Source organism: Gavialis gangeticus, unplaced genomic scaffold, assembly GCF_001723915.1.
Source record: "Gavialis gangeticus isolate Ggan-Ray unplaced genomic scaffold, GavGan_comp1, whole genome shotgun sequence".
Taxonomy (NCBI): domain Eukaryota; kingdom Metazoa; phylum Chordata; order Crocodylia; family Gavialidae; genus Gavialis; species Gavialis gangeticus.
The window spans coordinates 74,350,961-74,363,477 of record NW_017729022.1 but is presented as its reverse complement, the minus strand read 5'-3'; the positions used below and the strand labels follow the sequence as shown (position 1 = coordinate 74,363,477).

The 12,517-nt window shown below is 41.8% G+C and overlaps 1 protein-coding gene across 6 annotated transcripts in view; it reads right to left on the bottom strand.

Moving 5' to 3' along the window:
- The window catches only part of KIAA1549 (KIAA1549 ortholog), a 283,671-nt gene that overhangs the window by 27,514 nt on the left and 243,640 nt on the right, over positions 1 to 12,517 (bottom strand). For all 6 annotated transcript variants that reach the window (XM_019515386.1, XM_019515387.1, XM_019515389.1 and 3 more), the window contains 3 exons: positions 6,809 to 7,014; positions 4,572 to 4,795; positions 1,685 to 1,829 (listed from right to left, as the gene is read on the bottom strand). In XM_019515386.1, the coding sequence (XP_019370931.1) occupies positions 1,685 to 1,829; positions 4,572 to 4,795; positions 6,809 to 7,014 (575 nt within the window). The remainder of the gene's footprint in view (positions 1 to 1,684; positions 1,830 to 4,571; positions 4,796 to 6,808; positions 7,015 to 12,517) is intronic.

Sequence of the window (12,517 nt, the reverse complement as noted above, 5' to 3'; positions counted from 1 at the left end):
ACTCACCACTCCGACACAGGAAGTTAAACTGCCTTTGTAGCAGCTGCCTTACTGTAGAAGCTCATTTTTGCCAACGCATGCAGGCTGCAGAATCAACTGTCAAACCGCACAGTCTACTTCATTGGGAACTTAGTATTCTGAATAGAAACTCTCAGCAGATGCCAAAAGGGCTGGGCTTGCTGTGTGACAAGTCTTAATTAAATATCTCTGGACTATAATTCATTCCGTTACACCATGACATGAAAATGATTATGCTCTTGTTTGAATGCACACAAATGTCACAGAAATCTACATTTTAGCCACTTGAATACATATAAACCTAGAAGTGAACTTTTTTTTTTAAAACTTCCTTTTTTAAAAAAATGGAAGCGGTTTGAAGCTGTCCAGTGGTTTCCAGCGCTAGCAATGATCCCAGGAAAAACCGATTAATGATCAGAGCGCAGGTGCAGCAGTTGAGATGCACAATAAAAGCAGCTTTATCACATAGATATCAAAACTAAACAATTCTGAAGTGCTTGTTTTCAAATGTGGAGAATAAGGCTAATTTGCAAGGTACTGTGCTAAAATAACTTTGGTTATTTCTCCATTACTATCATACTGGGAAAGATAAAAAAGGCTTTCAAAATACAATCATAGAGAAAGTCAAGTTAACGCTTGCAAAACATAGAATATCTGATCGGGTTTCCTCTGTTTTATGTAAACACTCCTCAGGAAGGCTCCAAGCTTATTTAATTTCAAACTAATGGAATTAGTAAGGAATGGAATTACCGTAGTTACTCAAATCTAACATGAGCATTCCCCCCTCTCTCCCCTACATTCAGCATAGGGGAAAATCCTTGCCTTAGATTTGAGTATGGAGCAGGCAAGCAAGTGCTGCAGCTTTGGATAGGGCCAGGGTGGCTCATGAGGCAGGTGTGTGGGGTGGGGTGTGTGGGGAGCAGAGGAGAGAGCATGGGGAGAGGGGGCACATGGTGCTGGGGGAAACATGAGGGAAAGGGCATGTGGACCGCAGGGAAAGGGACACATGGAGCAAGGGGAGAGCATGAAAGGGGTGTGGAAAAAAGGGGCATGCAGTGCAGGAGGGGTGCTGAGAGAAGAAGGGCACTCAATACTGTGGGGAACATGAGAAGGGAGTGCATGGTGTAGGGAGATGCACAGGGAAAAAATGGTGGCAGAGGGAGCACGGGGAAGGGATATGTGCAACAAAAGGAGTGCAGGGAAAGGGCACGAGGGGGCAAGTACAGAACGAGGTAGCGTAGGGAATGGGGGGTGAGGAAGGGGCACAAGGAGTGGCAGGGGTAGCTACTGTGGCACCAGTCCCAACCGTGACCTGGGCTGGAACCATCACTACTGCATGGCTTGGATAACCTTGGAGACCAGCTGCAACAGACAAGTGGGATGAGGGGTGGAAAGGGGAGGGGAGGGGAGGGGAAGGGAGAGTGTAGGCAAGTCGAGGGGAGAAGGCATTGAGCAGGGGGGCAGGGACCAGGCACCGGGAAGAGGGGGGGAGTGGCAAGGACAGAATAATTTTCTCTATCTAGAGTTTAATAATTAAGGGGTGATCTTAAATTCAAAGTCATCTTGGACCTGGGCAAATACAGCATGAAGATTCAGAACGTAGCCGTTATGGATTAATTGTAACACGATAATCAGAGTAATCCTATCATCTATGAGACATACATACAATATATGCAGAATTATTAACTCCTGGAGGCCTTTTGTATGTCCCATCACTGTCAGTTGTGATTAATCTGTCCTTATCAGCATCGATAGGACTACCATTTATCTGATGCCTCCGACGTTGCTTGGGAGAACGTTTTGCCCGTGAACTAGAAGAGAAAGAGAAAAGAAAGATCACCACCTTTTGTTTTATTGGATTGTTTTTAAGTTGGGATGAAGAAAAACTTTTGAAAAAATTGTTTAAAGAATTTTGTATTGCCTGACCCCAACAAAGTCAGGGTTCTTTAGCAGCCACAAATGCAGGTTTCCTGGTCCCTCCTTTTGGCTCATAGGAGAGACAGGAACGAGAAACAATGAGCAAGAAAAATACCATATTTAAGGTACCTCGGGTTTTGGTTTTAAAGTTTTAAGTTAGGTGCAGTAAACAAAGTCAGTCTTGGATCCTGGTATAGAATTAAAACCCAGATTTCCAACTGAGGCATTTATGCAGTAAATCCCTGTGATGCGACATCATTGACAAATGGCTAACTAAAATAGAGCAATTTCATTTTAAACCACTAGTTTCAATTCTCCCCCATGAACATTTCTAATCATATCAGCATTTCCACATAACCTTTATAACATTTCTCTCCTTTTCCAATTTTTTCAGTTAAAGTATTCAAAGATTAGGGACTGATATGTTCGTCTGGAAATAGTATGAGTTTTACAATGCGTTATAGAATACCACGTGCTCTCAGGTGCCTCATGTACCCTTCAGGCATGACACTCCTGCTGCATTCTCAGGATATACAGGCAGGGGACATCTTTTGTGAGGTACACTGTTGCATTCAAATCAATTTTAATTCTAAACCTGAAGCAAACAAGGACTCTGGAGTGTCTTGTGGTGGAGGTTAACATAAAAACTTAAACATTTCATAAAGGAACCACACAAAGACAAAAGCATATACTTGAAAGCTAACATTTTATCCTTTTATGGCAAAGCTTCTACATACTTCTGAGAATGACAAAACATGTCATTACCACTTACAACCTGTGTCGGGTAAGTGAGCATGAAGGTAAGTGAGCCATTTTACTCTGTAAGGTAATTGCTCTTGTTTTTCCATTATTATTTTTGTAATTTCATTCAGTCATATTAGACAGTGTAGATCCACACTGTATATATTTATTTTCTTTCATAACTAAAACAATATGAAATTAAAGTCAACTTTTTTTTTTTTAAATGAAACTGGAGAGAGATGGCTAGGTACCTGGTTTTCTTACAGCAAAAGAGAATTTTGAGTGTTCAATTTGAGAAAGGCAGAACTAATTTTTCTGAGTACCTGAATGTACACTAAGTCTTTAAAATACAAATGCCATTGACTTCAATAGCAGCTATCAAAATTCAGCACTTCTGCTAATCTGACCTCAGCAACTCAGGTCAGACTTTCAGAACATAGGAAGAGTTGGGTTTATGGACATGGTATCGCTAGTGGGGAAAGACTCTCCTAGCCATTCTTCTCCAAACTTGTCCTCCTCTGCCCTGCCCCTTCCAAGCTGTCCCTGTCTCAATCCCATCTATGCCACACTGATTTTCGTGTGGGCCCCATTTTCCTCCCCTAACTAGTCCCAGCCTCTGCTTCCAGTCTCCTTGCCAAGCACATACCAGTTTCAACCCCACAAACTTTTTCCAGACTTATTCTCCCTGCTACTCCCCACCCACCAGACCCACCTTCTCTTTGTCTGGTTTCTTTTATTTCCTCCTCCAAGACTCCAGTCTCCCACAGTCCCCACCACTCCTTCTAATGGCTCCCTGTCCCATACCAGAAGCACTTGGGATAGCAACACTATGAAACTGGGTTTTAAACTGACATATATAAATCAGTTAAAGTAAAGAGGCTACTGGGGAAAATATCGGGTGTATTTTAAACTTGGAAAAATGGTCCTGACAAGACTTATTTGGGACCTGGAACTAAAAGGGTAAGAACTGCCTGGAAATTAGGTTCTAATGTCCATCAAACCTACAGAAGACAGAGGCCCCTCTCCTGAATTATGAAGCCAGGAGTCATAATAAGTATGTACTTGGTTACTCAGAAAGCATACAGAAAGAAGTATTTTGTCTAATTTATAAATCAGTCCTTAAACATCTGAGCTGGATACATTTTATAATCATCTGTTCATGGTTTCCTGATTACCATACTCTCTCACATACAAACACACTACAGATTATATTATACACTCTGTTTTTCAAAGACAGAACAAAGAAAAGAAGATCTTTCCTCGTAAGCAACTCAGCAGCAGTATCTAGGAAGCCTGCTCAATGTTCTGCTCCTTGTGGATCCCTGCTGATTTTAATTTCACATTGGCCCAGTAAGCAAGAAAACCTGATCTTACCATATTTCTCACATACAATGAGACTTCATTCTCCAGCATCTATCTTTTGGGGGAAAGGTGCATGTTCTATGCAATACAATATGGTATATGTTTCTCTGAGTTTTGTTATGACAGCTACATTTCTTACTGGGTTCCCCTACACACTTCCTCCCCGCTTCCCCCACCCCATTTTTTTCCTTGTTTCCTAGACTCTGTCAGTGCTCAGAAGTAAACTCAATTTTTTTTCCACCTACAGCAGTATGAACAATGACAACTGCCTTAAAATGGCTTTATGATGTTTGGATTCTGCTACTGAAAAACTGCTCATAAACATTTTTTTTCCTGAACATTTGCACAATCCCCTGGCACACAACAATTACACCAAAATATCCAAAACAACCCCAGCTTTCTCTAACCCAAATGTTCCTGGGAACAAAATAATTGCAAGCCCTCAAGATGGAGAAGCATAGATCTGACATAGTTTGCAAGTCTGACTCTGATTCTTAAAGAGAATGATTCCTTCCCTGGCTCTGAATCAGTACCTCTTCCTGGGTTCTATAAACACAGTAGGCACGTTGCCCCCAGGATCCAAGATCTTGTCAATCTGCATCTGCGCCTTGCGGTAAATTCGATGCTGCTCTTTGGAATCAACAACAACCACATCATCCACAACTGGGAATTCATAATGCCCTTTGCGTTTGGCTCGAAGACGAATCTTATTGCGGTGATGCTCAATCTCAGACTTATGCCTCAGAGCTGTCTGTATCTTAAAGGAGGAAAGAAGGGGAGAAAAAGAGTTAAGATTTTTGCAAAAACAGCTTTTACTGCTATGCCATAAAATAAGAGTCACAGCTAAAAGCAATCAATTGAAAGCTGTGGAGAGTGATTCTTTTCTCCTACCTGTAGCATTCCCACCCACTCCCTTGGTCGACATACTATTACATACTTTAGTATCACTACCACAGCGGTGCTACTTAGAGAGAAGTTGCAGTGTGCTAATAAAAAGCCAAGCAAACAACAAAAAGCCCTGCCAGCTGCCATAAGGAACACCGCCTGAAGAAAATTAGGTTGTAACTGATAGCGTATGTAGCATGTCTCCCCATATCCATCACAAAATGCATTTGATTACTATGGTCAAAGTTTGTCACCGACTCCCCTTAAGAGAATTCCTAGGACACAGAGCATAAACTGAAGGATCTGCCTGGATAAGAGTGTTGGAAAAGGGAAGGAGAAACAGGATTGTTTCAGGGTATGGCAAAAAGTCTTCTTTAAAAATAGACCATTGCCTTAGGACCACACCCACTTAAGTCAATGCAACTCTTCCCACTAACTACAGTGGGCACTGGTTAAAGCCTGTTCTTGAGTACGTTTTAGCTTGTTCTCAGGTACATATGAAGCTATAAATAAAACTCCAGAAAAAACCCTACATTTTAATAATTTCTTAGATTATTAAAGACGGACATCAAGAACAAGACTTTTACCACATAATTAAACTTATATTTCTTGCAAATCCTAGACATATTAATTCACTTGCTAGAATTTTTTACAAGGTGCTAAACACAGAGGTTCAATCAATCTTTTAACCTTGAAGTGTGAGGTAGGCTGTTGCCTTCCATGAAATACAAAATGAGTGACCAAAGAGGGGAGACGGGAGAAGCCTGCATAAGGAGAACCAGATGACCCAGGCACCTTGGTGTCACCCATTAATTTACAGACATGCTACAAATTGCATGTTAGCTACCAGTAACTGCACAGCAACTTAGGGCTGCAGAGCATAAGTCTGGACAGATCACAAGTCTAGCTGGAAGATGTACTTAAACTACCAAATAATCAAAAATCAAGGCTTATATTTGGAATTAATAAAAAAAGTAATTCATGATTATGCACTCATGAAAGGAAAGCCACCCATCAGGATGAGGAGTTTGATTTTTAAGACAGAAGAGAGAAATCTGAACTTTCTTGGCTCTATTGCCTATTTCTATATGTACAGACACCATGGCCAGTAGGGCTGTGCAAAACTTTGGTCGCCGATTCAATTTGGCGGAGAATCTCCGAATTTGAATCGAATCAGGAGACCCTTTAATCTCTCCAAATTGAATTGGAACCCTCCGAATTGATTCAGAGAGATTTAATGATTCAGATATACATACACACAGCTTTATATGTTTTTTCTACATACCTCAAGGTACCAGGTGGCCCATGAATGCTGAGATGCTGGGGTGGATGGAGTGTCCCACAGGAGCACGGTCCACTTCCGGATCTGCTGCAGACCGCATGGGGGACCCCCACCCCCTGGCTCAGTGACTGGTGCCTCCTTGGTCTGGAGGGTCACTCCAAGTCCCCCCACAACCGATCACTGAGCCAGTGGTATGCAGGGAGAAGGTCCCCCCCCCTCGCTCAGTGGCGGACCCAGAAGTACTTCTGGTCCAGTTCCAGGTTTGCCGCTGAGCACGCAGGGGTCTCCCCATGCTCCTGTGGGATGCTCTATCTGCCCCACCATCTCAGCATTCACAAGCCACACCTGGTACCTTGAGGTACATAGAAAAAACATTTAAAGCTGTGTCTATGGCTGAATCGCCGATTCACTGATTCAGCATTGAACCTTCAGATTCAGATTCGGCCAAATCCAATTGGGACAGTGATTCAGATCAACAAATCGAATCACTGTCCCCTGATTTGGGCCGAATCCAAACTGAATACAGCCCGTTTCACACACCCCTAATGACCAGCGCACGTGCACACACACACACACACACACACAGACACGCTTTAAAAATACCTCTTTATTAATTTTGTTGGTCTCTGCTACTCGGTCAGAAAGTGCCGAGTTCTGAATGGGAGGTGCTGCCATTGGCTGCATAGCAATCAACTGGATCTTGCTGGGAACCCGCCTGCTGACCTCTGAGGAGCGTGACATCCTGTCCACATGGTCAAAGATAGAGGCGGAGGAGTGCTGCTCATTTCCACTATTGGTCTGAGGAGGTCCTGAATTTCCAGAACAAGTAAAAGTTAAACACAGTGGTTAGGACCGTCTCTATCATACAGGTTAATGAAAAATACAATGCTGGGAGATGGTTCCATTGTTTGCAGCTGTATTTAAATTTGGACAAGAAGTCTTCCATCCACTACAAACAGAGTTACACAAGAGTTTGCAAATGATAAACATGTTTTTCTTACTTTTTCAGCGGGTGAGCTCTCTGTCTTTATTTCTGCAAGTCAAGTCTTTGATACTTTGCAATGTCCCCTCAAAAAAATATCCCAGAATCCCAAGCCTATTTTATCCTATCAAAAGTTATTCTAGTATATGCTGCAAATTGCCATTGATTACAGTACTTAAGACGACACGCCTTCTGCAAATGGAATATCAAAAGGCAATAAAAAAAGACACTGAAGTGTAAAAATGCAGCATTTTAAAAGTGAAGAGATGGGGTAATTTCTCAGTTCAACAAAAAGATTTAGAAATCTGCCCAAAGCGTACAGTTTTACATTCAATTTGTAGATTTAAGCTTTTAAAGGTCTAAGTTCTTCTTACTGATATGATAAACAGTCTATTATTAAGGTATTAAATTGTACAAATATTGTTCAGCTGTAATTGGCTGAGAAAGTGATAGATACCCAAACGTATTTAGGAATGTCATGCTATGGAACCAACGCATCTTAAAAGTTATGGCCCTCATCTAGCATAGCACTTAAACACGTGTGTAACTTGAACTGCAATAAGGTACTTCTCACAATGCACATCAACAGGATTACTCATCTGATTGAAGTTAAGCACATGTCTAAGAGCTTTGCTGGATCAAGGTCTATGCTAGTAACACTGACGTGAGCTAAAGAAGAATATCTAACTAAGGAGTCCAAAGTAATCGCTTGACCTAATGGGGTGTTTGATAACACATTTCTTTAAATATTTGGGCCTAGAAGGTTAAGCAAAATTAAGGGCTAAATTGTGTCTGCCTTCTATGGACCTACAAAGTAGAAGGGGTCATAAATAGCTGAATGTTGTAAGGCCTGACACTTGTACCACAAGTCCAAGCTTCAGGATGCAAAGAGCAGGAGCTAAATATCTTATTTTCTTTGGACAGCCAATGATAGCAAGGGGCAACCATGGCCCTGTCCCATGACCTCATCCCTTGGGCTGGTAAAAGTGCTGGCTGGACACAAGGAGTGGGGTGCAGAATGGGGATGAAGTATGCTGAGCCCTTTAAAGAGCAAAAGTAGAAATTGTGCCTCCACATGTTGTTAGTGAGGTACCACACCTCGTGGGGTGGTACCCTTTACACCCAACTTCACAGGTTCCTGTCTATGGACAGTCAATAGCACACAAAAAAGGGATGTGGCTGACACAAATCAGCCCTAAGCAAGCCAACCCTCATTTACTACTTCTTTTTCAAGCTTGACAGATCAATGTACATGTCTAAGATCAAATGCCATCTTCTAAATTTAACTTTCTTAAGAGTTTCCTTAAAGTAAGGAATAAACCATGACAAGGTGAGCAGCTCTACTGGATCGCTACATAGTACTGCACAGGTGATGAAACAATGAAGCATACTTGGTGATGCACAGGTCTAATCTTCAAGTACTTTTAGCTGTTCAATTTCTGAGTCTGTCTACCTACAAACCTAGATACTTATGTAGCATTCATCATTGCAGTACCTCAGATCCCTCCAATCCTTAACAGGCTTTATCTTCAAAACACTTCTATGAAGTAGTAAGGTACTGATCCCCATATACAAATGAAGCACAGGATAGATTAAGTAACCTGGCCAAAAATCAGAAAGCATCTGGGGCTCATTGTGAACCTGAACCCGAGTCTCCCGAGTCCTAGTTCATTACTCAGTTTCTTTTCTATCCTACTAGATTAACTTCAGTTGTCCAAACTTCGTAACATAGTCATAAAACATGTCAAGGTTTATGTTATGTTACACTTTTATGTTAATTGGTTAATGAATTCAAAAAGGGGCAATTACACTGAACATCTACTCAGTCAGCATCTTTTATCCTTTTTACCCATAACTCTCTGTTAATAGTGCCAGCTCTAAAAACAAAAGCTAGGAGGACAGCCACCAACTTGAAACTACTTTTAATTTGTTGTGTTAAATTGTCCCCCAACTCTTTTGCTCCTACCATCCTTTTCCTGGGTTCGAGGTTCTAAAATAGAATTAAGAAAATGTTTTTCTTCCCCCTATTGTTGTACAATAACCCCTCAGACTTCCACAGACCTGTTCCACAGACTAGCACAAAAACAAAGGAAGGAGGTCACCAAAGCCACATTCCTGCTATAAATTTAACATGAAAAGGCCATTGTAACTAGATGGAAACTGCAACAAAGTCAATGAAGACTTGCATGGATACAGGAGGGCTACTATTTCAGGAACAGCTTTCCTGTATTCATGCAGGGGGTTGGTCCAGATGACCCTTCCAACATTATGACTCCATGTGGAAGAATTTTCAGAATTGGGTTCTTAACTGATTGATTATATAAAAGGGAGAAAAACAGACTATACAGAAAAGTGTTGTCAAAGCACTTAACATAAAATAACAGCAAAAAATTAGTTCTCTAATTTTGTTTAGCTACAATAGCCTTAAGTTACTTTTAACAACAATTTATAAAATAGCATCATTTAAAGCTGTTTGCATCCTTTTGAACACAAAAATTGGCAAAATGTAACCCCGGCTATAAATACTAAAAGGAAAACTCTCCAGAAGTCAGTCTCTTAATTAAATGAACGCAATTATCATTTCAGTGAATAAATTAGACCTGTAATGGGCTAACCTATGGTTAACACTAAATCATATTTTACTTCCATTTCTTCTTGTTGAACAGGAAAATCTAAATAAGTTTAATGATTAAAATGAAATAGAAAATCTCTGAAGGGCAGCTACTTGAATTCCAAATAATTTTAATCATTATTTTAATTATTTGTAGCTTTTGTTTCATCTCCCTCAAATAAAATACACTGGTTAGTTTATTTTTGGTCAATTTTACTTTCCGATCTTCATGAATTAACCCAATACTGCACTGACTGGGTTCCCTGCACAGCAGGGAACTAATTTGTTTAAAAAACAGTTAAAAAAAAAAAAATGCATGGAAGACTTTTCACAGGTTTTAAGAAATTTGCAAAAGCTTGTGCTTACAGAACCTACAGTTTCATATAGATCCGACCTGATGTGATCCTGCAAAGCAAATCCAAGTGCAAGCTATTCCCTCTCCATGTCTGTGTCTACACAAGATGCTGACTGCGCAGCCGTTACTGTGCAGTCATTTAGTAGTTATATAAACAAGTAGTAAATGACTGCGCAGTAACCTGAGTGTCGACAAACGTCTTTTTCATAATACTACTGCACGGTGTCCAGACCAAATTTTAAGTGTATGCTGGCAACACAAGAGTTAAGTTTGATCATGCGCAGACAAGCAGACAAGGCCTGTGGAAAATTCCACAGCGTGCCCAGCACGTGCCCCCTATGCGACCCTTGGCTTGTCAATCAAAGCTGACCTAGTTTTGTGGGAATGCGCATGCTCAGTTCTGCTCAGCAGATGAAGTAATCTGACCAGACGCATGCTCAGTCTACAGACTGCATGATGTAATCGGACTATAAATTTCTTTAGAGAAGACCACCTGATCGGCTACCCAGTTGTCATAAAGACTTGGGGGGCCCCTCCAAAGGGGGTTAGTTAGCGAAGGGGAGTTAGCGAAAGAGAGAAGGAGAGAGAGTTTTTGGGGGGTTCTGACAGCGGTGCTGACAGGGAAGACTGGTCCTGAGAGCAGAGGCTGGCCTGACAGGGACTGCTCCTCAGGAGGGCTTTAAGCCCACTGGTCTCCTGTCTGAACCCTGAGAGCAGAGGCTGCTAATGCAGGGACTGCTCCTCAGGAGGGAGACCACGCTCGACCTGCGAACAGATACTGCCTTAGCAGAGACCGTCTCACAGGAAGAGATCAAACCGATCCTGAGAGCAGAGGCTGCTGCTGCAGGGACTGCTCCTCAGGAGGGCTTTGGGCCCACTGGTCTCCTCACAGCTATGATTTTGCGATTTATTCGAGTTGTCTTGATCTAATTATTCTGTATTGATCTCTGGCTAAAGAACTAATTTCCGGCTTCGACCTCGACCCCGCATCTCAACCACTGGCTACGACATCGTAACTTCGACCTCCACATCGACTTCGGCATCTTAACGACCACCCGTTTCATCCACATTGGACTGGCATCACGACATTCTACGTGTTACAGTTCTGTTATTTGTTATCCCAATCAATGAGCTGTTGACCAGCCCTGGGACTATCAAGTTGGGCAGCTGCCCCTAGCTCCGGCTAGAAATCAAGGGCTCACTCGAGAACCCCATGGGCCAACAGACCCCTTTGTTGTTCGTGTTTGTTTATTGCAGCTGTAACTGAAGCAAGTTCCCTGCCTACGCTCCAGCAGTGCAAGTAAATAAAATACATGTGTTTTGAAACCCCACCATGTCCCGCGCGGCTTGGACTCCTTGCCGCTACTCCCGCCTGTTTGATCCGATCTGAACCCTCGGCCCACCGTGACCTTGGGGCCGCTGTTCCCCGACACACGGTAGCATTGCATCATGCACCATGTGACACTACTGTGCAGTAGTATCGGGCTACTGCGTGGTCAGTGTCTCATGTAGACGCGGCCCATGATTCACCTAAATCCTACTGCAGTCAGCATGCACTTTTCAAATGATTAATGGGCTTTGGAGCAGATTTCATACCTGGCACTTACATGAGGGAAGGACAAATTCCAGACTGAAGGGAATTCAGCTTCCATGTAATGTTGCTGGTATGGGAACTTATATGTGGACCATATTTTGCAGCTCACAAGAACAGCAACATCAACATGCTCAAAAGTATGATAAAAAACCCCAACTCCCTTTTAAGAAGTCATTTCTCTAAAGGATGTGATACATGTAGCTATCTCAGAATGATTCACCTCTTCCTTATTTATTTAAAATAGAAATATTACAGCTTCCTGTGAAATTCTCTTCCTTTGTATGTGTATATGTATATGCTTACAATAGCAAGCTTAGAAGGTACAGGGAATGTAGTGATGTACATAAATACTGTAGCTGCAATGGAGCTGTACTAAACATACTGATGCGAAATAAAAATACAGACTTTTCCAGACCAAATATGTGAAATGAAATAGTTCTTTTAGAAGCCTTGACCATGTTATTGTAGCACTTCTCTAATTTAGCTCTTTCCTATACAGCCAGAATACTACACTGTATGAATAGCTTTCTCGACTGATCAAGAGCTGAAGCTGAAGAGAGCACAGGTTTTAAACTAGCGTCCCATACAAGTCATATGTCAGTATCAATTTACATCACGTGTCAGTATCAATTTACATCACAAGGGCATGGACTGAAATGTTGGGAAAAATATGTTCCCCGAGGAAACTGAGGTTTTAATGAAAACCTATAAAGTGTGAGGCAAGTGTCACAGGAACAAATCTTGATTTTTTTTTTTTTTTTTTTTAAATA